Here is a 27,299-nt window from a genome sequence, read left to right on the forward strand (position 1 = left end):
TGGGACCACGAAATGACAGTAGAAGTCACTCATAGCCCAGAGAAGAAAAACTGCAGGTTCAGTTGACAAGTCAGCGACTGATTCTGGCTTAAGAAACGAGCTCTTGAAAACAGAGCTCCCTGGGAATCCTTTTTTAGAAGAGACTGTTGGGCAAATTGTGGCCAATCACTTGGGCTATCTGCAGATATTTGACACTGCTGAAGGAGTCACTAATGAGATCCACACTGGTACTCAGACAGAAGCATCAGTTCATCCTCTGTGTCTGGTCAAGAGTGAAGCAGGGGAAGATATTTCAGCTTTGGGGAACATTACTGAGGAGCTGATAACTTGCTTGTGAGTAAAGTTGGATCAGTTCATATCTGGAAGATCTACTGGTTCTGATGTGATCAGCAAAATTATCTGGAGTCAATTACCCATTGTAAGGCCTCACTTTTCTGGATCTTTATTATGTTTTAATCTTCCTTTATTTAAATGTGTATTTACTGAAGGAAAATGAGGCAGTTGGGCAAATAACAGCCTAGAACTAAACTGTAATCCCAGAGCGTATGTGGTATTTTATCTACTGCAATCAGTAATACCGTTCTTAAGTTGGATAAAATGGCAGATAACAGCTACTGAGCTACAGGCTGGAGCGCAGAGTTCTATTCTCTACTAGTCCTTGACATAACCAGTGCTGTTAACTATGGCAGCAATTTCCTCAAAGGCAAATTTGAAACTTTCAAAATCTTTCTGCTTGGCTCACAGCATATAAGCAAAATATTAAGAACACATCACTATTTCTAAAATACTCTCTTCATCGCAACTGTCCTCCTACTCTATTAAACTGAACAGTTCTATTGTGAACAAAGTAGTATTTATAATATAACTTTTTAATAACTATTCTTAAAACTAAAAATAAAATAGCAATAATTAATCTTTATTTAAATGATAATTTAATGTGCTAAGAGCCCAAAATGAAACTGGTCATTAACTCAATAGTAAAGACTGCCAGAAGATTCATTACTGATTAATAATGGGGAACACAGCGTACTGAACAGCTTCCTTTAATCCCAGCAGCAACTAGAAACTGAACTTTCAATCATAATAAACTGCTGAAGCAATAATTTTCTTTACGGAAGTTATAATTAACAGCTACAGTGTACCTAAGTTTTCATTTTAATCTATACTGATCAAGTCTCTCTTTTAAAAACATCTGGACATGTGTATCATGAAGATTTTTGTTCTAAAAATCAGCTTAAAAATCCTATAACATACTCTTTCCTCAAGTGACTACTGTGTATGCTGAAAAAATTAACTCAATCATTTCTAATAAATGTAATATTTACATGATAAAATTGTTGCATTAGTAACTTTTTTGTTAGTAAAGACTACTAAAAGCATTTAGTGCAAATGGACTTAAGAAAATTTGCCAGTTAATCACACAGGATATCAATTATTTTATTTTGCTGCTTTAGTTTGTAAGATATTTAAATATGAACACACTTAGGATCCAAAGAAAGCTGAAAATTGTTGATTTGCTCCTAAGCTGTTTGCATGGACATATATATATGCAACAGTAACTACTAATGAATGTTTATATGTAACTACCTAAACAGGAAGAGATACAAAAAGTAAATATATTTACAGTGGAAGGGTTCTACATGCTCTTTGAATGGTTGAAAAAAAAAGTAATTTATCAACAGAATAAAACAGTAAGGGGAACTATCCTACATTAAATCAATTCCCTCCATGTAAGCTTAAAGAACAGCCCCCTGAAAATGCAAATGGCAATTCAGTACGATTGCGAATTTGACTTCAAATCATTAATTCATTTAATGCTCTCATCAACTCCCTCATATTTATGTCACTTATTAGGCCACTGGACTGACTGAAACTCACTGAATAAAATCTCCTAAACAAGAGTAGTAACAAACATTCTGCAATTAGTTAACGGCTCTGTATCAAGAACTCCATTCAGAGCAGTAATGTACAGAATGCTTTAATATCTATGAGCAGTCATACATTGCTGAGAAAGAAAAATTCCAGGCTCATTTCTTCTAATTTACCTGCTATCAGACCCAGGATTCAAAAACTTCACAAATGAATACTTCACATTCCTTTCATATAATGAAGTACAGAGATCAAACATCTGACACTATCACTGCTATTACCCAGGAAGAAGGAGATAAGGTAATTTCAGTTAATATAATCACTTCATCTATGTCTCAGAAACATTATAAATATTAATATATATAAATATTAATGAAATATGAGAAAAAAAAAGGGAATAATGGTCTTAGAAAAGATGTTAGTTTTCAAAGATCTTTTTCCAGACTTGCCATCTACAAACTTCATCTAAGATGCTGTTCAATTATCTTCCTGTATGGCTCAGGAAAATCAGACTTGTTTGCCTTTGGACAAGGATACGTTAATAAGGATTTTCTATCCCTCTCTGTCTGTGCAGTTCTGTATATGTACATAAACTGAGACAGGGATTTTTGACTACTAACATGGCAGTTTATATGTCTCGTATGAATATTTCAAAGACCTGGTAACATTCCTATTTGCCCTACTGAAAGTGCACTGAAATGTACTGCCGTATAATAATGGCTCACTTTGAGCAATAAATCTACACTGGCAAAGCAGTGTACAGTGGTTTTGTACATTCCTTAATGCACCATTTTGGCAAGAAATGCCTAACCTTAATAGAATACCTTAATACTCAGGATGGTTGCAAATGAACACAAGTGGGTAATTTTTATTACAAGAGAGAGCAACATATCACACAGTGAGCAAAAGGCCTTCGTTACTCCAAATTGACTAGGAACAGATTTAAAAGATATAAATCTAAATGAAAAGGTTACAAAAAAACCAGTATTAACTATCTTTCAGAACAAAGTTTCATTCAAAGGTCTTTTAACTGATGCAATTATTAGCAATCACATGTTAAAGATCTGAAAAACTACCGAAGGAAGAATTAAAGAAACTCATGTCAACAGTTTCTAAAGAGCACTGCGTATTCTGCACTTACAGAATATGTAAGTTCCTTTTAGCAACACCAATTCCTAAGGAAAAATATTCCTGCCCATGTTTTTGTAGAAGATAGCTAATAAGTTGGAAGCCCATCACTGCATAACATCTCCTGCTGTCAAGCAGCTAAGTCTCTGCAGAATCTTGAAAACCACCAGATAGGAGTCTCAAAAAAAAAAAAAAAAAAAAACAGCTAATTTCTCTCTTAATTGTATGCCACTTCCAGCTGCAACTAGTAATATAAACCATAAAAAACCTGTTTTGTAATTGTTCCATAAAAAAAACTGAGACAAATTTCACAATTACCATCAGAACTCAACTGAGCAACAGTGTGCAAATCTGCATCTTACTGAAGAAAATCTATCTTTCTGTAGTTCCAAAAATAAATGCTATGCTTTATACAGAACAGCCATGTAGAAATAGCTCCTTTAAACATGTTTACACAATCTGCACATAATGCATGTACAAATAAGTAAGGCTTGTTTTCCCTAGGTAGTAACAGAAAGCGATTTTGAACATCCAAAGTGTCTTTTCTGTGATTAATATAACATTTAGGATGAAAATACAGTGATACGATATTAGAAAGCCCGATATTTATCTTCTCAAATTAAAAATACGTCCAACATTTATCAAGCATCACATCATAAATAAAGTATGAATGGGAAGCAAAGCAGAAAACATTGCTGTGCTCTTGAATACTGTGTACAGTTCCCTAACTTAAAAAAAAAGCAGTAGTAGAAGTACAGAAAGATACAGAGAATAACAACGTCACTGACTGAAGGTACTGAACAGCCTGGATACAGGGTGCACTAAATGGATTAAATTACTTTGGCTTGGAAGATGCAAAACTGGGGTAATGCAAAAGAGGATAAAATTAGGAACAGAGAACAACTGTCTCCCATTTCTCACAACATAAGGCCTAGGTTACTCCAAAGTGACTAGGGATAGGTTAAAAAGATAGAAAATAATACTTGCTATATACTCCATAAGTCATGGTAATAGTGTAACTTTGTACATTGAGAAAATAGGGGAAAATCCCTCAGATAAATTCCATGAGGAAGGTCCAAACACAGCCATGCAGATACAGCTACCAGATGAGAAGTGCCTTCCCACACTGCAAACTGACAGGAAGCGGATGGCACACGGGGCTCGCTCCTAACGCTGAGTTTAAAAAAACAAACCAAAACACTCCTTAGGCCTTCATGGTTAACAGTATCTCAGCAATAGTACTGGGACGATGGGAAGCAGATGGAGATTGATGGAAGCCCTCCATGGAAATTACAAAAATCATATACATTTCAAAGCAGGAATAATCTTCAGCAGATTATCCAGAAGCATGGCCTACAGAGTTGTGGTTTATCAAAACAGATTCCTGATATGTTTTATTCTGGAGATGATAAGGCAATTATAGGTTGTCTTGGTGAGCAAGTTTTGATACACATGGTGTGTCAGAGTAGTCAAACACCGGAACAGGCTGCCCAGGGAAGTGGTGGAATCACTGTCCCTGTCAGTGTTCAAGGAATGTAGAGATGAGGCACTCAGGGACATGGTTTAGCAGGCAGGGTGGTGATGGGTTTGCAGTTGGGCTTGAAGGTCTTTTCCAACCATAATGATTCTGTGATTCTATAAACATTTAAACAAATGCTGGAAGGTTATAACCAAAGTTATGCAAGTTTATTTAACTTTAAGGGTTCCAACATAAAACCGAAGAAGTTTCAAGTTGCATAATAACCAAACTGAGTAATATTTGTGTAGGGACTGTGCATGGGGAGAGGTTGAGGGAGGAAGGAGGGAAGGAAGAGGGGAGGTGGCAAAGCTCTTCTTTTAAAGCAATTTAAATACAGTATTTGGGTTGTAAATTACAAAAAAATAAATATTTGTCAAGTATTGCTGGGAATGCTGTTCTTCAGTAACATAGTTAGAGATGGCAAAAGAACAAATTTAAGTTTTAGAAATTACGTTTTCATTTTGATGTAAAAAGAAAACAAGGCATTTAGAATTCAGAGGCACAAACGTGCACACAATGCAGGGCACACCGCTGCCAAGAGCACAGAATACACAGTGATTACAGGTATCATCTGAGACAAGCAGACATTTTTGCATTCTAAAACAAATACCACGTTTCCACAATCCAGTGTAATGATTGACATGCTAATGGCTCTCTCTCTTTGCCTGAGAAAAATCCCAATGAAACTGTCATGAAAATCAGTCCATATATTCTTTTAAAGCATTTTTTGTTTGCAAGGGACATGACAATAGCTAATTAGCAACTGGCAATTAGAAATGTGAAAGCATTATAGCTCAACTTAAAAAAAAAGAAACAGTAAGTCACAAAAGACATTTTTCTTTCGGCAACTGCATGAATCTTTCAAAATAAATCTAATAATACTGGGAATACAATCTGTGCTTTTACTGCGATGTCTCCCTTGTCAAGGATTTCTTGAAGAATTACAGAGTTCCAGAAGTGGTTTTGTTTTGAAATGACAAGGTAATCAAAAACAAAACAAAACCAACAACAAAAAAACAAATCTACGTTTTCCTTTTGGTAATTAAACTAGATTCAAAATTAATCAAAAGATGAAAATAGGAAACACTACACATGTCTTTGTCAAGTTAAAATGAAGGTAAAAACAAACCCAGGATACGATAAACATCACAAAAATAACTATATTACCAGCCACTTTTCCTGAAATTGTGTTGATATACTTGAAGTTCTTCTAAACCAAAACTTAAACCAAATGAAAATGAAATAAATTAAGTGGCCCCTTCCCCCTCAGCTCGTTAATCATACCTTGATTTGTGCAAAAGGTCTGTCAAAGTTTCCAACATAAAGAAGACCAACATTCTGGGTGAGTAGCCTAGAAAAATGAAAAGAATCTTTTAAGATATCACTTCACATTCATATAAGCTCTCTGCATCTCCAGTAGCTGCTGTTGGACTCCAGCAGGGTAACCAGTTTCATTACGCTACAGTGAAAGCTACCTTTGTAAATACAGCTACAAATTCTGCTCTTCCTAGTGCAAAAAGAAAGACATGCATTAAAGATAGACGTGCCACCGTCATCTGTGTTTATAGTGCAAGCAGCTCTTCAATAAAACCACCTCATGGTTCCTTTGTGATTGACACCACTCAACATGCAAGAATGACAAGGTATTCTGTTTATCTGCCTATTCTGCTTATCAGACACCATTAGGGACAATGGAGCAGCAAGAGATAAGCACAAGTGTAAACACATTCAGAGCAGCAGAGTTAAACCAGATTAGGACAAACAAGTATGCAGAGTAACATGAAAGTAACAGCAGCGCAAGAAGAGAAATAACAGAGAATTTCTGCTATATTTTCTAAATGGCTTTCTAGCTAGAGAGGGCACCAGACACAGTTTGTGTGGGTTATTCTCAAAGTCATTATGTACCCTAGCAAAATACAGAAAGACAGTGGGACACGTGGATACAAAGGAGTGGGGGTACTTTTGAACAAAGATTAGCTTGCTTTCTGCAAATATTGTGCAAAAGTCAATTCTACTGCAGCGTAAAACTTGAACATCCGGAAAGCATTAGGGTGTAATTCTTGAGAAAATGAAGACAACACTGGAGACAAGGGACCAACTAAGAGTGCATCAGAACACCCTGAAGTCAGTTGGTAGCATCACTGTGCTGCTATTGCTAAGCAGAGGTAGAACTGTCATTTCCTCTTGCTTACACATCTCTCAAAATCTTGTGATGAAGGGCAGAAACCCCATAAGGAGAATGGATTGGTGACAGACAACTGATAATTTGTGCTTTGATTAAAAGAGATGCTCAAAACCCACTGTAATCTTCAACAGTTCCAAGTCTGCTTTAAGCTAACAAGGCACCCCATATAGACTACATTTTCCCCAACTTGGAATACCCAGGAAAAAAAGTAGCAATGCAGGGATAATTCTGCTCAAGTCTAACAGTTTAACTGAGACATCTCTTTTCAGTAAGACATTTATATGTGCATGCACATACATCATAAATACATATTTTAAATTCACAGGGAGCTGCAAGCTTTTCCTATGTATGAATCTGTCCTTTTGAAACAAACTTCCCTGAATCTCCAGGCCTTTTTTTTTTCCCCAAAACAAAACAAACCAGAAACTCACGATGGCAATAAATCCTTTCTGGTCCTTCATTCCGTCCAAGGAACATATGCTCCTATGGTTTGAGTCTTTTCAGTTCTCAGAACATACATGATACACAAAACCTTATGCCTGCTCTGTAACAAGTCCTACTGGTCCAACTCGGCAAAATGGCAAAGTCAAAGCAGTCGAGTATATAAAACACTTAAGTAAGCAGTGGTGTCAAACTGTGTATCATCTTCAAAATCCTTTTATAATTAGATACTGTATTCAAAAATATCCACAGAATTGACAGGAATATCCGGAAGAAAAAAAGATTAGTAAAGATTGGAGAAAGTCAGTCACAGCATGTGCAGGCAGGTAGCTGCCTCCATATGTTTTCCATCAATGTTCCAGGCTCAGCCAGGGAGACTTCACAATGGCTCTGCAGCACTGACATGTGGAAGTCAGGATAAGCTTGTCAAACTCATTTTCAGTCATGATAAATCAAATTCATTCAGAATGCAAGACTCTAGAGATGAAAAAGCCAGTATATTGACCAGACCTATTTTTTCCAGGAGCATAAAGCAAATTCAGAAAATATTTAAGCCTTTTCTAAATGAAAAGGCATGTGAGATAGGTGGTAATAACAGGTTAAAAGAGCATTGAAAGGTGCATCAGTAAATAAAGGATTGAAGGTATGTCAGTAAATGTGAAAGAGGAATATCTTAATGCAACAAAATGTTTTCAAAAACAACAGGAAGTAATTCTTACAAGGCAGACAAAGAAAAAAAAATCTACCAGCTGCATTTCTATCAAGGGACATAAAGAAGATTATTCAGTGTGATTATTCTCTCATGATCATGTTGTTTTCTTTACAGGATAGAACATAAAAATAATAGAACACAGGATCATTGCAAATTTGAGTCTTCAGGATGGCTTCATTTAGAAGTAATGAACACCTAGTGAAGCCCAGGATTGATCGCTGCAAGAGACTTCACCACAGTATTATTTTATTCACTATTACTGGTGTACATGAAATATCTGGAAACATACTGCAAGGTTTGCTTCCCTAAATAGACTTACATGGACAGAGACACAGAATTACAAGCTTACTACTATTTATTCACATCTCACTATCTCAGCTGAAAAAAATTTCACTATTTTTCCCCTCTGGATCCACATATCGCTACGCAATTCAATACAGATTTTAGCAAAATGCTTAGGGAACTGAAAGATGCCTGCAGTTCTCTTTTGCATTCTCTTAAATAAAACGTGGTATTGTTCCTTCAGTTTTCAAGTGTCGCTCTTGAGTTCTGAAGTTGAAAATTTACATTACTTACATGCAAAGCTGCTCAGTTTTCCATATAACCACTCAATGGGGTTGAAACGATCATCCAGATATTATCATAATTTAGTCTGCAGAAATACTTTTTTTCTTCTTTCCTTAAATGGTCTTACCAGTATAAAATCGTTTACTTTAGGGTACTTATTATCAGCACAATTCCCCCTTTGCAGGCATTGGCCTAGCATAAAAGAGCCAGGAGAGATGAGAAGAGTGGCATAGGAGACACTGTTGTGGTTCCTGACTGGCCAATCTGCAGCAAGATACTGCCCTCAGTAACTACCAGCGGTGAGCTTCAAAAGCCCTGTGCGCCTCAAAGAGGGGGATGAGACAGAGCAGAATGTGTCAATCCTCACGTCACTCCTAGAAACTGGGCCCACTTAATCCCTAACCTGCTGAACTGGCTCATTAAGTAAGATGTGCTCCTCACCTATGAGAAAGTTCAAATTATACACAGCCTCTCTTTTTCTTCTTCTTTATGGCAATATTAGAGTGTATCTTTACACCATATGTAACTTTATACCATATAGCTCAATAAGTTTAAATTGATATGGAAGTTCTCTCCTAATGCTCTCATTACCATTTTAGAGTAACAAAATAAACATTTGCCGTTAAAGACTTTTCACCTGTATGATTATAAACACTTAGATGCTTCCTTTTGCCAACTTTAAAATTGCAGTCTACTATTTCTTTACTTACTTCACATTTGCATAGTTCTATTCTCAAAACACTACCAACACCTAACCATGCTAACAGCAGGGCATCACCATGCTGCTCTTTTCTGTATTTGACCAAAATCTGTATCAAATTAAAAACACAGTGGCAATAGTACATGTTCTATCATTACATTTAAATCTGCATTCAAAAATTACTCCTTAAAAATTACATAATGCAATCATCAAAAAACCAGACTGGCAGGTCAACACAGGTTTTTACTTTTATTTGAAAATCTGTAACAGTACACACAAACATTGCCTCAACTAATCCGTTTATAGGCTGCAGTGTGTTTTATTTGTACTCTATTCTACTCAATATATTACCAACACAATTCTTGTGTTTTCTGTGAGTAACAATAAAACAAAACAAAGAAAACAAGACTAGAAGCAGAGGCTCCTTAAGATGTGTTACCCATACAGAACATTTCACTGTTGGCTCTCACATACTCCTGTGAAATTTCTGGCCAGCTGGGCATTATCACGGCTACTTCCCTGATACACTCCCTACAAACAGCATAAAAATGCAGAAGCACCAAGTGCTTCTGACTTTTTCCAACACAATGTCAACATCATAAATGCCCTCCCCGAAGCACCAAAAAATGCTACCTGGTTGCAACCCAAACTCCTCCTTTCTGCCTTGGTCTCTTTTGCACTATAAAATACACCTGCCAGTTCAAAATCCTACCAGCAGGAGCCAGATACTACATGTCCATGAAGGAAACTAGTGAGGGGACAGGCATGGTCAGGCAAGGTAATAGCTAGAAAGCGGTGGCAGTACTGGCTATGAATATCAAAATTCTGGAAATGAATTTTATGTATGGGGGAAAGTGAAGAAATTTCTAACCAAATGGATTTTAGAAGTTAAGGGAGCAATGATACAGCCTGCATTGGAAATCATGGGATGGGAAGGTTTGGTACTTGTGCAGCAGGGCCTGATTCACCACAAAGCTCCCCCTTCCCAAACCAGCTAACTGTGAGCTGGGACAGCTGCCCTCATCCTAACACCACCTTTGGCCATCAGACCTATCCTTAACTAGGGACTTCATAAGCACAATGCATTTCAAAGCAGCTTGGTAACCTTCTCTTTCCATACATATTTATTTCTGGTAATAACTTAGTAATACTTTAAATGAAGATGGACATTTCAAGATATCTTCAACAAAAAGGCAAGACCTCACTGACACAAAATACTTCAGGTAAAAGCAGTCCTTCATTAAAGTATGTAAAGCAGGCATCAAACAACTCCTCCACGTCCTGTCAACAGGTGGGTTTCACGGACACTTCTTGAGCTCGAGCAGAACCTAAACATCTACCCCTTCGGATCCAACACGTCATCTTGCTGATTGGGCTGGTTCGAACCACAAGGTTGAAAGCACAATTTGAGACTGGTTCACACACAGTTTGTGTACTCACTACCAGACTTCCTCTGAACTATCCGCATCTGCTGTGCAGGCGATGAAAGTGGTTTTCCAGAGAGGAGCATGCAGAGAAATGCAGGGAGCGGGGATGGAGCTAGGATCCGCTGCCTCTCACAGGAGCAAGTTACTGCAGCCTAGCGAACGCGGTAACTTGCTCCTGTGCGAGACAGCAGCTCCTCCGCTTGCTCTGGGCGAGGTCTGTGGCGCAGTGTGCAGGAACGCAGCCAGGCCTGCGACGCGTGGCTCTAGACAGCAGCACAGAGGGCAAACAGCCTTGGAAAAGCAGGAGCACGCTGCGGAAAATGCCGGTTGGGCAGCAGAAAAGTTGAAGAAAGGAAAGGTGCATGGCTTTAGAAAGGTCAAGTGTGCAGTAGAAAAACAAAGCACAGGGGGAGCAGCATAAGTTCCTTGTTTTTTCAGGAGGAAAACTGCCATGAAACAGGCACAGTACCAGAGGCATGCAGAGCAGCTCAGAGCACTGCTTCAAGTGTCCAATATCCCTCTAACATGGAAAATGTAACTTCTCCCTTAAATTCCCCAAACAGATCACCAAAATCCAAGAACTGGTAACAGCTCATCAAATTGTATCTTGCAGGATCCGTCAACAAGCAATCTTAACATTTATTTTGACATACATTCTGGCTGATGAGTAGTTCATTACTCCACATAGAGTACCTCAATTCTGTACTTTTTTTTTAAATATACTTGACTGTTGCTTCTTTCACTAGCTCTTGCAACCAAAAAGTCTGAATCTAGCCGAGTACACTGCATACCAGTAACAGCACCTGCTGCTTTTTATCTGGATTTTGTGGCATCTTTCATTCTTCTTCTTCATTTATTTATTAAGACTAACTAGTGCCATAACCTGCCACCGCGGCTTTGTTAAAATTAACAAGATCTTGCTATTATGTTGTATCAGATAACCAAGCAAGTCAGGCAAGTATCTGAGTGCATTCAAGATTGCAGAAACTTCTAAAAATGCTATCTTTCTACCTGTGCTAATCTGTTCTTCTAATGATAGTGCGGACAGAATTCACTGTTTTCATCAGATGAAACAGGAATAGCAGCAAGAACATGATTTATTCTGCATAGGAATAACTCTCTTCACGTCAGAGTTCTTTGGCTGATCAAAGTGGAGGACTCAGACCTGAAATATCCTTGCAATTGCATGGAAGGGATTTCACCATAACAGATATAGAGAAATACCAATTACACTGATGAGAGAGAGGCATTAAGATGCACATCCTTGTAGCATCTTGCAGTCAGAAGCAGCAAGGCAGCTAAAATAGGCCTGGGATCTGATGCACCTACTTTGTCCTTCGCACGCTACCCAAAGACATATGCAGCCTTCACAGTTTGCTAGTGAAAAGATTCCAGCTCTTGTATCCAATGCTTGTATCAAACACGGAAGAGATGGGAAGCAAAACTGAAAGAAAAAAATCCCAGACCCACTGAAGTGTGTCCTTTGTGCACCCCTTTATTAGTAGGACTATCTCAGCATTTGCACTAGTGGATGATCGAAGACAGGAAAAAAAAAGAAAAAATAACAATAGGAACATAACCAATTTAATATACAAATCATAAAGTTTAGATAAATTTTAAGGTGAATCACTATAACCATACTTACATTCTAAATCCCCATTATTTAACATAACTATATCCCCAAATCCCTTTATCAATGGGGATTAATACTGATTGTTGTCTAAATGCTTCTGTATTTTTTTAAAAGATACTATTTTTGCAATAGCAGTACAAAAAATTGCAGTGTTAAGCTCTATGTAAGCTTTTAACTATTTTTAAAAGTTTTCCCTGATGTATTATCGTATTTTAGGCAGAACTAATTGTTGCAAGTTGTAAACAATTGCAAGTTGCAAGTTGTAAGCAATCCCGAGAACAAAAGCAACATCACATGTACAGTAAGGGTATTTTCAAACATCAATTGAACAGAGTTTTCAGAAATACCTTTCAAGATAAAGGTAACTACATCACTTTACAAATTTTCTACCTCATTATACAAATAAATTATTTGAGTGCCATTATTACAGACTAAGGCATGAATTAAGTTGCATGCCATGACAGAGAGGCCACAGAATGCAGTTGGCAGCCTCTTAAGTGTAAAATAAATATACTGTATTTATCCTGTGTTCATTTAAACTGTCGGGTAGAACAGTGCTGCAATACACCTTAACAAAGAAATCAGAACCAATTTCTTAAGCAGTCTTTTAAGTCATAATTTTGGTTATTCTATAGTGACATTAAATTATATTTTGCTACTTGCTTAGGCTAAATATTCTTTCCTGCTTTTCAACTTTTCTTGTAATAATATTCCTAAAAATATTAAATTTAAAGAACATGCAGGAAGAAAACCATAGGAATATGAACAGAAAAATATGTTAAAAATTTGTAATAGGTCAAAATAATTAACTTTCTACATTCAAACTGATTTTATTTCTTTAAATATCCATACATTGTATTATTCATTTATTTCACAGACCACCATGGGTAAAACATTAAAAACACTGTATGAGGTTATTACAAAATAAAAGAGTATACAAAAGGATCCAGCAGAAATTCTGAAGAAGGCTAGTATCCGTGCAAGGGCCAGCTTGTGAATTTTAACTGAAATGCATATGTGGTCAGCAAATAATACGCATTTAGTTTTGTTTGAAATGCGTACGGAGCCAAAGAACTTGAGAGTAGAAAGAGGAATATGGCAGTTTTATGTATACAGTGGTGAAGATGTCCACAGAATATTAACAGATGGGAAAAGTAACACATAAAGATACTAAGCACAGTTACTTACATGGATAAGACGGAAAAAAACTTTTCAGAGGGCAGAAGCTTGAGAAGGGATGCAATTAAATAGGAAGAGATTATAAATAATTTTACAATGCTAAATTCTCTGAAATATAAGATCCCCAAGGAATTTAAGCAAAACCTTTTCTTTCACTCAACTCTAAATTTGCAGAATTATCTCAAATCTAATTGACTGCAAAAATCATTAACACAAAATTATAAACAAGTAATTTCAAGGAAAAAAACCCCTTGAACTCCCTCTGTTTTCCTAATACTAACAGCTTTCAAAGCGTGTGTATTGCTAGTCATTCATATTAATACCATTGCTGCTTTCTGCAATGCATGCAACACAAAGAAAACATCCGTGTTACATGTTAACTGCCCTTCACAGGACAAGCTCCTGTGTGTGGCAGTTTAAAGACTTCGTGGAACTACCTCAATCTCAACAGACACTAGAAATCTAGGATGATCCCTGACATCCACTGAATAATGTGTTATTATGCAGCACATGCAAATGAAAAACACACACAAAAAAAACAAACAAAAAATCATAAAAAACTCCACAGCCATCTAGAGAGCCTGTGCAATAAAAAAGGGACATACTCATTCACTCATACTTGAGGTGATGGTCTGTAAGTGCTTCCAGACCAAGCTGAAGATGAAAAACTGACCAATATCAAGGTTTATTTAGAATTACAATAACTTTCACAGTAACAGACGTGACTGTAAGTTTTAGGCTATTTGTTTGGGGGGGGGGGGGTGAGGGGAAAGCGGTAAATAAAGAAAAACATACCAGTGTTTCCAAAACCACTTTCTTCTGCTTATGGCATTCATATCTAGTGCTGGTAGTACATTGCGACAAAATGCTGATGTTTGTCCAGTCTTTGCCTTAGCAGCAAAGCACAGCATTTTTGCTGTATTTACCTTATCCAAGGAAAGTAGAAAGGAAAATAATAGAAAAAAAAAGGTACCTATTAAATAATCATGTCCATTCCTCCAGCAATGGCATATTATTCCCTGTAGAATAATGAGCAATTTGGCCGGGCTGGCCATAAATTATCTGAAAAACAAGGCTGCTTGTCTTTTCTTTTGGGAGATTGCTACGCAGTCTAAGAGAATTCACTAACAGAACCTATTTTGAAAGTAAGCCTCAGTTTTGCTTTCTGAATATCATGCCTTTTGTCTCACTTAAATATAGCACAGAAATTAGGAAAAATGTATTCCCAATATTAAAAAAGTCATCCTGCATGACATAGGCTGTATAGCAACTCTGCACAGGCTTATCTACACACCACAAAATAAGAGCACTCAAATATACCAGCAGCTCACTAGCTGAACTGCAAATGCACATTCTGGTTTGGCCCTTGTGCCCTCCTGTCTGCTCGACCACCTTCTGAAGTAACAAAGACCACAGTATCCGCAAATTCAACACACAACTGAAGTAAAAATTGACAGTGTGACACTAAACTTTACAACTTGCGATTTCAATAAGAGGAGGAAGCTAGACGTAGATGTCCCATGGTTATAATAAAGGCATTTTTGAAGTGTCTTAGTAGCTACATAAGAAAAGTAGCTTTCTAATAGCAAATAGGTAAGAAACAAAGGGACCAAGGCAAGGAAAAAAAAAATCTTTGGTATACCCAAGCACAAAGTTTGTAAAAAATTCAGTAGATTCAACTGGGTCATGTGGAAGTAAAAGGAACAATTAATGAAAACTGGGATCCTGGTGAAAAGCCGATTTGCCTGTTCCCAAAGCAAAACAGTAAGTACAAAGACATCTAGTCAGGACCATGTATTTCTAGTAAACAAAATGAAATGCCGTCAGAAATAGAGATATTAAAAGCAAATCTAGGCACAAATTGATAAACGAGGTGAAATAAATCACTAAATCTGGATGCTATATATGCAAGATTTCCAAAAGAGCTTCACATGTAGGTTCTGAATTGCTAGTAAAACTCTGTCCTCAGTCTTTAACATCTATGTGGGCTAATTCCTGCCAACTTCTGTTCAGAGCTGGGAGTTGCAGTCGTCAGTACAGCGTGGTCGGACATTGCCTGCCTTGGCCACAGAGGGCTGTGCATCCCCTGCACTCATGCTGGGGCTGCATCTGCCTCTCTTTTGATCGTTTCATTGAAGAAGTGTTTAAACAGACAAGGAAGGAAGGCAACTCCACCCTAACATAATAAATTTAGACTTCCAGAAGGCTTCTGCTACCACGCCCCCCGCCCTGCCAAAGTAACTTATTGAAAAAAAATAAAACTAGACAGTAAATACTTTTATATATGAGATGCTACTTACTGCTATGGATCAAGGTCTGATTAAAACACCTAAAGGTAGAATAGTTTTCATCTTGGCAAAGGCCAAGTGACTCTTCAGTCTAAGCAGCATGCTTTAATATATTTATCAGTAATCTGGAAAGTCCTGAACAAAGGAAGTCTGCTGATGAGGAAAGTCATGAGGCAAACACGGATAACTTTATTTCATCAATTTGAAAGGGAGCTGTTGCTATATTAAAAAACCGTCTGTTGAACCTTAACTCTGCTTTCCTCGGCAATGAAAGATTGCTCCTGCAGATATAATTTAGGGAAGGAACCCACCTCATTTAATTAAGGACTGTATCATAATGTATAGAACTCTGGCCACTAAAATTCAGTTATTTCCTAATATTCAAAGGCTTGACTTTGAAGCTAAGTGAACACAAGGAGTTTCACTACTGCTTTGTCCTTGCTTTTTCCATTTATGTATATATACACACACGAGTATATATATGTATATGTGTATATATATGTATATATATAAAATGTTCTGCCCAATTATCCATATGACTGGAACAGAGCTGCAAATCGAAGCATTCAGCAGTTTTAACACAGGTCTTTATTGCTGAAAAACCATGACAAGGCATTGGCAGAAAAGCCAATGAGATGGTCTCGTCTGGCTGCAGACTCTGCTGTTCTGCCATCCATGTGCCAGCGCAGTTGCTCCAAGCACACGGCATCCCCCAGCTTTGGCTGCTGGCCCTTCTAAGGGAGACCCAAAGGCCGTCCAGCACATTGGCCAAATAGAAGGAGTTTCCCCACAATATGGAAAAGGCTTTTTCATATCCTGCAGAGGTGACTCTGCCATATATCAAAAATTTGATGAATTATGTATGCAAGAAGTTTTTCAGCAAAGACGCCGGAAACTGCTTTTAAGCACAGCCTGGTCTCCCAAGTCAATGAGTTAGCAGCAGCATCTCTCTGGCAGAGGAGAGCAAAAAAAGAGAGTGACCAGGTGCTCTGCACCTCCTTTCTCAGAACAAAGGACCAAGGAGCGGCCGACTGGAGAAGAATTCAAATCTGATAAATATTTCATCACAAAACATATAATTGGACTGGAGGTCACTGATGCTGCCATGGTAGACTAGAAAGGACTGAACATGTAGATGCATAATAAAAATATGGAGAGCATTAACAAATTCTCTTTAAAAAACAGCAGAGGAAATAAAATTCTCTAGCCTAGGTGGATCACAGACATGATGAGCATGAAGGCTCCCACATTCCTGCTGCCTCTCCACAGTGTGAAGGCATCATGAAAGAGTATTCGCAGCCGCATGCATGTGCATTACCAGACCACTCTAAGCACTTGCTGCTCTTCCTGCCTCTCCCGCTTTAATGATTTATTCAAAATAAATACTTTATTAATTAATCATGTGCAACCACAGCAATGATTGAGCTACAGCATAAGAACCATTTAGGTATGAGTTCAAGTGGGAATATGCGGATTGCAGAATTCGCAATTTGAAGCACAAAACAAAGCGTTTTTTCTTTCCATTCGGGCACCATACACACAGAGCCATCCGCTACCCAGACAGGAGGGCCACCTGCACAACTCACTAAAAATGAAAGATCTGTTACTAATATATCATGCAGATTAAGACAGAAGACTGTTACTGACTTCATAAATGCTTCCAAAATCTTCACTTTTACATCAGTTCTTTACAAATAAAGTTCCTCTGCTTATTCATCACATGACCTTTTTATGAACTCCTCTTCCCCAGTAATTCTTCAGGTAGCAAAAAATGGAGAACAAAGTATTCTGCATGCTGCAGGATTCAGGAAAACTGGTAGTCTTCAGAAATGCACTTAAAAGAACTTCCCTGATTGTCCCAGAGGATCACTCATTACCTCTGCAATGCTAACTGCCAACACTGTCCTGCTGACTACTGTGCCTGTGATTTGCAAGGCACCCCAGCAGAGCTGTGCTGCTGCTCTGCTCTATTTCTCTGCTCAGAAACCAGCATCCTTACGTGCAATATTGGGGTCCTCTGCCTCACTTCACAAGCGCTGCATCTCCAGTTACCACATTCTCTATTCTTCTTCCTTTCCTTTACTTGTAACTTTAACATGCGGTAGTTCCTCGAATCTCTGCACCCTCAGTTTTGTTTGCCTGAGGTTCTTATAGAAGATATATCTTTATCCCCCTCTTTATCCACCTTGAGAGCCACTTCCTGTATGGATCTCAAACATGCTTTTCTAGAAATGTCTTGAAGCTGCTTGGAGGGGAGTAGGGAAATGGCAGCTTGGGCAAGGCTAAGAAATAGAGGGCTTCAGATACAGGTGAAAAGTTAAAAAATAAAAGAAAAAAAAAAGCTATCCTTTTCAAAGTATCAGTATTCCTAGTCTCTTTTTCAATGCTAGCTTTACAGACTTAAAATGATTAACCTATTTTGCGACATGCTGTCTAAAAGCCAAAGATGCTGGGCGCTGGATGATAAGAAACATGCAAAAATAAGTATTTTCTATGAACTGGGGAAAAATACTGAATTCTTCATAAAAAATGCTATGTTATTATTACAGAAAAAGATCATATTTTCATTTACCATCCTTAATTATGCACTTTATTATGTAGGTCACAAAAAAAGAAGTGCCAATGATTAAACATTAACTAAGCAGATAAATAAGTTACTTCCAGTTTCTGGCTGGTAACTACCAATTTACCTGGTACCAAGATGACCTGGTTCCTCTTTCATCTACTTATGAGAAGATTTATGTAACATAAATTATTAAGGTATTAATTAACAAATGTGCAATAATGCCTTTTTATTTTTGCAATGCACGTCCAAGACATCATTTTTTTACTGAAAGCAAATCTGCATGTCCTTTTGGACTCTATTTTACCCTTACCAAAATGCTTGCTAGAAAAATCAGTGCAGGATTTTCAGTGTATTTTGATTGTCCAAGTAGGAGACTTTAGTGGAAGTAGAATAAATTACCTGCACTGATTATAAGTCTTTTTGGGAAAACAGTTCATTCCAACTAATTCCAGACTTCTCAGAAAGAAAAATGAATCGCATATAAACACTGTGAACTTAACTAAACCTGTGAATTCAGGTCTGACAAGATCAAACAAGGTCTGTAGGAAAAAGCAGTACATTCAGTCAAACTGATACAGCTGGGAAGGAGGAGGAACAGAGCATGCAATTTCACCTTAAATCCAAGGAAAGGCTTTGATGTCTCAAAATTTGTCTACTTTTTAAATGTATCAGATGAGTTTAGTAAAACCTATTCCTATGTATCCAGTCTTACATACATATTCTGACTATCTTATATACCAAGTGGTATATAACAATGCCATTTCAGTTATTTCATGACAATCCTGTGCACTTTAATCAGAACTATCATATCAGAGTAGCAACTGAGAGCAAACAGAAAATAATCACTTATACTGTGACAACGCTGAAAATCTGCATGCAAATTTGGAGAAGAGAAAGGAAGACAGGAGAAATAATGAAACTTCATCAGGAATACAAATATTGTGACTGTATTTGGAAACAGTAGTGCAGAAGGGAAGCCACTAAAGGGCAAACTTGCAGAGCACATTTCTGTAACAGATTATGGAAAACCCACATTTTAACACAGGGCTGCTGTCAAGTTATATAATAGGAAGGAAACCCAACAACAGTGTGTCTCGTATCTCCTTTTACAACCAGGTTTCCTCAGGGAATTGCAATTTAGGAGTGGTAGAAGTTATTCCACTTACTTGGCTACTACAAATCTATGCTCCATCTCTAAATGCTTCAGCACAAGTATATGGAGCCCCTGGGGTCAATTTTTTTGGATAGGAACTGCAGTGTTGTTTTGGAGTGCTGTCTGCCACTTTGAACATCCTTTGATGCATTTTAAGTGTATGGCCTAACAACAATTTGACTACTTTGGCAGTTCCTATCATTTTATACACTTTTATCTGATATATTTAATTTCAAACTCATAATATTGCTTTTCTACAGCCAGCACTTACACGGGAAGATGACTTTATCTATGATGGATATAAAGCACTCTATTGTGAAGCAGAGAAAGAATTAACTCTGTATTTACTTTATGAGTACACACTTATTTTCCTGAACTGGTAAAAGAACATCTATCAGATGACGTTTAATATAAATGCTGCAAAATCAAATTTTAATTGTTCTTTTAGAGAAATCCTTTATCTGCTTAAAAATAAAATAAGCTATTCCCTTCTTTGTAGCTACTTTCTACACCACCTTGTCTCGGAAAAATTATCAGACAGCAAACTGTCACTTAATTCAAGCATAAATCACTCAAAACTAAGACAGAATGCAATTACTGTGCTTGGCATTTGAAACCTAAATGGAAGGAGTAGAAAAGTATTTTTTCTTGATATGAAAACAGAAAAGAGCTTTAAGAGGAGCTAGAGGATTCTTCCTAAGTTGCTATGAAGACATCCAGGCTCAAGAAGCCCAAATATGGAAAGGGGGTGCAACTTACTGTCCGAGAGCTTGCGCATTGCAAAACTCAACTTTTTTACACTCATACACACAGCTCAAACATTTCCTGCAATTGCCCTAATATCCCAGCCAGTTCTAGAGACCCCATCTATGCTTGAAGTTTATCAGTAGACTTTTCTTATACAGCTATACCTTTCAGTCAGTAACTACAGAACAGAGTTCATGAGGCTGGGATGTTGAGGGGGTGTTAGGTAGGCAAACTTGGGGAGAAACCTGCTCGAGCTATCAGTAACCTGCTGATAGCTATCAGCTGTCATTATCCCAAATGAGGTCAGAGGTCACTGCTAGGGAAAACAACTGGAAAAGTCTAACCCAAACCCACTACCACCTAAGCATTCCCCCACAAAAAAAGCACTGAACTGTTGAAAAACTTGCTATTTTAGAGCTTTAGAAATCCACTCAATATGAAGTTGATTCCCCTCTCCCCCATTTTAAGTTCAGAAACAACTTGTGATCCTAGAACAACTCCATCAAGAGTTAACCTAAGGTTTTTATCATTCTGCTCTTGCCCTTTCATCACGTTTACATCTGCTTCTATCACAGCATCTTCGACGCACTTTGTCTTGCAAGAAATTCAACGTCAGTGAATGAAATTTGAGCTATAATAGAGATATATCTTCTATATTAAACAAAAGTACTGAACTACACTGCACTGTTTAAATATTCCCCCCCTCCCGCATAAAACAGCAACAGAAGAGGCACATCACAAGGTCTGAGCTGATAGCACTTAAATGTTGTGGATTTCTGAATTCTATAGAAAAAATTCTGTATGTAGCTTTCATTTAGTAAGAATCATCACTTTCGTAATGCTGCTTCTAATAATAAACAGTTTGGACCAAACACTATATAAATTCCCCCGGGAAATGAGTAATCCTCAGTCTGCAGAACAGAAGCAACAGAACAGAGAATGGTGTGTAATTTCAGTGTTAGTTCTGTAAAGAAAACTCCGTCTTTACAACTTTGGGGTCATTCCTCTTTTTTCAGCTTTCATACCCTGTCCCAATTTACTTTTACCCAAACAACAGTATTTGGGTACTCCTGCCTCTACATGTTCTATGAAATCCTAAAAATCAACCAGTCAAATGACATCAAAAAGCCTTAATTTTAGCTCTGATGGAGGCAGGATATCTTTAGAAGACATTTGGAAAATTCCACTGTAGTGCAGGTCTCTCTCTTATACAGAGAAATAATTCACAAATAATACACACACAAAAAATTAAATGTATGTAATAATAGCTCCCTTTTATTTTTTATCATAAAATAGAAACTATGGTAAACAACAGGAATTATCATTGTTTGGGCAAGGAACATTCATCAGACCCTTTCCTAAAAATGAGCGAAAAAAATGTGCAGTTTTAATCATCTGGTCTTTAATGACGTAATTCAAATAACAGTAGTTTGATATTTTTGCCTCAGTAGGAAGACAGCATTTGTGTGTTTCGCCATTATCTCTTCTAAAGAGAAAAATCTACTTCTTATCCAGATACACTACTCCCCTTTCGAAATGTACTTTTCTTAACGCTTAAGTAATGCATGAAGATTTTTAGTGAATAGATTATTGTGCAGAAATGCAAGTACATACGTCTTGGTCAGCGATCCTTCAGAGACACTTCTACTTTTCATCTTGAATGACAGCAGAAAGAATAGCAGCAAGTTAGGAATCGCATCTTTGAACAGATCACTGTCATCTTAAATTAAGACGTCGCAAGTGTTGCTATTCCAGTAACTGAGAAGGGTTAATTATGCTCATAATGAATATTCCCTTTCAAAGGGGAGAGAATAATTCAGAGCCTTCAATAGCACTTATCCAATTCACTTGAGTTCATAAGTTCTGAACTCCACAAATACTGCCATCTCCCATATTGGAAGGTCTGGTTTTAGTCGAACTTTGTGTTAATAAAAGCTAAAAAAGTCTGAGCATTTATAATTTGCTCCTTTAGCACGCATCAGAAAAGTGAAATACTATTACAAATATTTGGGAGACAATGGTTTTTATATGCAGACTTGTAAGGGGAATAAGAAAATCAAGTTCACCGTGCTACTCCATTCTACTCATTTCAATCTAAAGTATCCTGTAATCAGAGGCATAGACATGGTATTTCAGTTATCAGCCACTGATAAATATTTGCCCACAGTGGAAACTTTTAATACTTTGTGAAAATGTTTTAAGTATGAAATTATCCAAAGATTACAGCTTTGAAAATATTCAGTACTCACAAGGGAAAAAATATCATCTGCTGGGTACAGATGAAGACCCCCTTTTTTTTTCTTTCCTTTTCTTACTAACATGCCATATTACACGGAGTTTTTTCTCAACTTTGGACTTCATGCTTTCCTATCTTAAAGCCTGATAAAGCAAATGCAATGCTTTAGGGCATTGTGCAGTAACTGCTTACTTAGAACTGTGTAACACAGAGAACTTTTCACTGTGGCACTCAGAAAGCAGGACAGTAATAGGTACAACAACTAGGATACAAATAAAAGTGCTTTTAATCCTTCAAAAACATTAGACCTGGCTCTAAAAAATCCAATACTATATATGCCTTTTTATCTCCATGACTATAAATTTTATCGCCAGGCAGTAAAAAAATCTATTCAGCTTATATGAACAAATCAGTGAACTATGATTTGTTTCTCTAGTAATTACACACAACTTTCCTATAACTCATAAGCTAGCGATGGAATATTTAGTATCAGAATACAGATGCAGACTGAGTTAGTAACCTAGTTTAAAAAACTGAATGATGATAATAAAAGAACTATACATGCTAAAAGTCATGCAAAGTATAAGCAAAAAAAAAAAACACAAAGAAGTCAAGAACAACTGGTTAAGAAAGATATCTGAAGATTTTTGAGAGTTAAGAATTGAAAATTCCAAAGTGATTTAATAAAATACCTTATTTTAAAAAATAACAGGAGTACAATGAAAGAAGGACAAGTTCTTCATATGTAAATATGAGGAAAAAGACTTTTGATTCATGAGCCAAGGGAATTCTTTCACATTTTGGTCACCAATTTTACAGCAAAATGAAGCAGCTGTCATACACACACAGATTCGCGCATATAAGTTTATGTATTTATAAACAAACAAAGTCTGATCCTCTTCACTGAAAGCTGAAAAAGAAGATGGTCCTACGAACCAACACATCTTTTTGTTGAAGAAAAAAGAACTGAACTTGATTTCATAGTGAGATCCAATACAAAACCTGGCACTTCACCATCAGTCACAAGACTTCTTGCTAAAAAGCATGCAAGCAGCAACATAAAAGGTATCCAAGTAAGGAATACCAGACTTTTTAAGAACCTCTTCTAAGTTGATGTGCTTACATCTGTTGTCAGATGTACCAAGCCTCTAATGAGAACTATTGATGGCTTTTCGCAAGGCAGTCAGAAGGTTCCCATCAAAGCACATTATGCACAACAGCTTCACAGCCAGGAATTCCTGATCTTTCCTATGAGATAAGTAACAAAACGGATCCTTCGTTACTGTTGAACCATCAAGTCCCAATTGTGCAAACTGGTCTCCCGCAGATACATGTACCTAGAGTCTCATTGACCTTGATGTGTTTCTGCAATTGGATGAGCACCTTTGCCTAGAAAAAACTTCAAGCTGGTTGTTAGCCAAAAAGATAGCAAATGCACATTATCAAGTCCATGGAAAATCTGAAACCATTAAAAAATAGAAATTAAAAATCTAATTTATTTCCTCAGAAGGCCAAGGTCACTAAAAATGCTAAGAAAAGAAAGAAAGGGAAAAAAAGAACATTTTATCAGGCATTACAATTGGAAACTACAAGATCAGAGACAACTACTATAAAAATAATTATGCCAGCTTCTTTTCTGATGTCTCTGAGGTTTTAAGATAAGCATAACTAAGAGTTTCTCTTGGCTATCTAGCAGCGAAAGTGAATCTGATGATAATCTTCCTGTGTTTTAGATGAGCACAGTTGCCTGCATATTATATTGATAACACTGTCGTGGCAGAAATGCAAACAACCTGTAATAGTGTCATTTATTTGGTTGATGTGCTTTGCTGATTCTAAAGTACTTGGGAATTTAAGAAAAAAAAAAGGGTTTCTGTTTTCAAAACCAACTTCAAAAATGTTGTTTTTGACGGTATCAAAGCAAACTGAACGATACTCTTGGAGTTTTGATTGCCAAAAAATATTTTTTAACTTTAATGTATTCATTACTTAGTACTTATTATTTAATTTTCTGATAATATCAAGCACATAAATCATAAAAGAGTAGATATAAAATGTTCAGAGTAAAACCAATGAAGACTACAAAACATGTAAAAAAATCTTCTGCTCTCCAGGCTGCTTGGTCAGTTCTAGCATGGTGAGTTTGCCTCGCCCCTGTAAGTTTGCCTTTTCTTTTTTTTCTTCAAATATACAACTGCATGCAAGGAAGTGATCTGAATTCTGGCTTTTGAAAATACATGTTCCCTTGATTACAGATATCATGGCAAAACATTCAATTTTACTACATTAAAGATTTGTTCTGTACAAATGCATAGTGCACTTTTTTAAATGCACCAATCTGTAAACTCAGGAAAGCAAACAATAAAATCTCTCGTTTAACAACAAACCGAAAACAAAAGTCCAAATACTGATACAATAAGCAATTAATGCATAAGTACTTTATCATTTACGTCATAGTCACAAAAACTATCAAATCCTCTTGGCTTGAGAAAGGCCTAAAAAATACTACATTTGAAATGTATTTCAAAGATACTAATACTGAATAATCAAATCCAGATTTAAAACAATTTGAAAAGGATGTAAATTGAGCTTTTTTATTAATACCAAAATCTATCACTGATGCCTTCTATTAACTTCCATAAATTAAAAAATTAATTTATATCAGCTCAAAACAATAATATGTTCACAATCAAATTTCAGTAAGTCTGAGAGCAGCATTACTTATTCCCCAAACTATAACTAAGAAAGATGAATGTCTTCCCTATTTAAATCAGTCTTTAAATTATGCATCTGGCTAATCTTTCCAGCATATGAAATAGAATAATATTAAATTCACCATTATGTGCAATATACCTATCAGCTGCTTCCCACAATTAGTGTCATGGGCTAAATTTCTGAGGGTGCAGCCTGTCTCATCAGTAAGATTATCACTGAAGACACTGAAGAGACACTCAGGCTCACTATCGACCACTGAGGAGCATCACCCATACCAGCCTCCAGTTGGACTCTGCTGATTACTGCTGAGACTGGCAGGCCAGGCAGTGACTGGAGATGCAGCCTGGAGTCCACTTACCCAGCCTGTATGTCACTAATAGATATGGCTGGAGTGTCTGTAAGGGAACTGTGCTGAAGGGCTGTCTAAAGCTAAGGCAACAAATTTGCACTGCTCTCGCCTTGCTTGTAGAATCATAGAATGCTTAAGGTTCGAAGGGACCTCCAACCCCCCTGCACACGCAGGGTCACCTAGAGCACGTGGCACAGGACTGCATCCAACCGGTTTTGAAGATCTCCAGAGAAGGAGACTCCACAACCTCTCTGGGCAGCCTGTTCCAGTGCTCTGCCACCCTCACTGTTAAGTTCCTGTGGAACTTTTGGTGCTTCAGTTTCCGGCCGTTTTCTCTAGTTCTGTCGCTGGCCACCAGTGAAAAGTGAGGACAGTACCTCACTCCCTCCCTTGAGATACTTACAGACACTGATTAGATCCCCTCTCAGCCTTCTCTTCTCCAGGCTGAACAAGCCTAGCTCTCAGTCTTTCTCCATAGGGCAGATGTCCCAGGCCCCTGATCATCCTTGCAGCCCTGTGCTGGACTCTCTCCAGCAGCTCCGCATCCCTCTTGCACTGTGGAGCCCAGAACTGGACACAATACTCCAGAGGGAGGAGGGTGCGGCCTCTTTCCAGTGGTGGCACCAACAGAACCAGTGGAAATGGCCACAAACTGAAACACCAAAAGTTGGGCAGGAACTTAAGGAAAAATGTATTAGCAGTGAGGGTGACGGAGCACAGGAACAGGCTGCCCAGAGTGGTTGTGGAGTCTCCATCTCTGGAGATCTCCAACGGTCGCTTGGATGCAGCGCTGTGCCGTGTGCTCTAGGTGACCCTGTGTGTGCAAGGGGTTGGACTAGATGATCCCTAGAGGTCCCTTCCAACCTTAAGCATCCTATGACTCAATAACTCTATGCAGCCTCACCAGGGCTGAGTAGAGGGGCAGGATCACCTCCCTTGACCTCACAGAGCAGACTTCTCATCTATAGACTGCAGTAAGACAGAGGGCACTAAGACTGGTCAAGCATGATGTGCTCCTGGCAAACCATGTTGGCTGTTCCCAGTCACCTTCTTGTCCTTTTCATCCAAAGATTTGGCTTTCAGAAAGATTTGCTTCATAATCTTCCTGCGGTTTCCCTGATACTTCTGGTCCTTCTTGAAGGCAGTTTGACATTTGCCTTTTAAAAGGACAAAAAGCAGCCCATAGGTTTCCATGGACTTACGCTTTGTTCAAATAGCTTCAGGGACCTCTCAGTCAGCCTGAGTGCAGACTTCGTCACTCAACACCAATGACAATTAAGTGCTACAGGTTTCCTGGATCTTTAGTATCTAGGTCTCTCGCTGCATCATCAGCATGTCATTTTCCTCAATGTACCTACTGTAAAAGGGAATAATTTTACTAAACAGGTATGGATCAGTAATGAACAAGGCTACACTTGTGATGTTATCAGGAAAGTATAAAAAGAAAATACAAAATGGAAAGCTTAAAACATCAGATGCTGTTCCTGTGTCCCTGTAACTGGAGAGACATACGAATGAAGTATTTGGGAATCTGGTAAGTTTTATAAAACTGTTTGTAAAGCTGAGTTGCTAGTACTTATCTCCTATTCAGCAATCATACCAGAAAAGCTGCTGTAAATGGGTTAAATAGAGAACAGAAGTTGTCAGTAAAGCAGCATAGCACTGCTATAGCCTAAAAGATTCTTGGTCAAACTGCTCAAGAGTGAAGTGCAGGCTGGAGCACATCAAGCATCTATCTGGGAAATATATCCCACTCATTCCCTGAGTTCTTCATTGTTTATTTCATTCCATGTGAGTGAGAAGTCTTGGCAGTGCTGTTTTTGTAAATCAGAGAAAATCTTTTCATTACTTTGATTCATGTTATTTCACCCTAAACCCACACAGT

General features: G+C 37.6%; 1 protein-coding gene across 2 annotated transcripts in view; it reads right to left on the reverse strand.

The window, feature by feature from the left end:
* RNGTT (RNA guanylyltransferase and 5'-phosphatase) overlaps positions 1 to 27,299 on the reverse strand; it is a 176,412-nt gene that overhangs the window by 22,200 nt on the left and 126,913 nt on the right. For both annotated transcript variants that reach the window (XM_088519771.1, XM_088519770.1), the window contains one exon: positions 5,801 to 5,867. In XM_088519771.1, coding sequence (XP_088375897.1) covers positions 5,801 to 5,867 — 67 coding nt within the window. The remainder of the gene's footprint in view (positions 1 to 5,800; positions 5,868 to 27,299) is intronic.

This window comes from Tinamus guttatus, unplaced genomic scaffold, assembly GCF_059628265.1.
Source record: "Tinamus guttatus ecotype Peru unplaced genomic scaffold, ASM5962826v1 Tinamus_guttatus_pri_ptg000070l, whole genome shotgun sequence".
Classification (NCBI taxonomy): Eukaryota; Metazoa; Chordata; class Aves; order Tinamiformes; family Tinamidae; genus Tinamus; species Tinamus guttatus.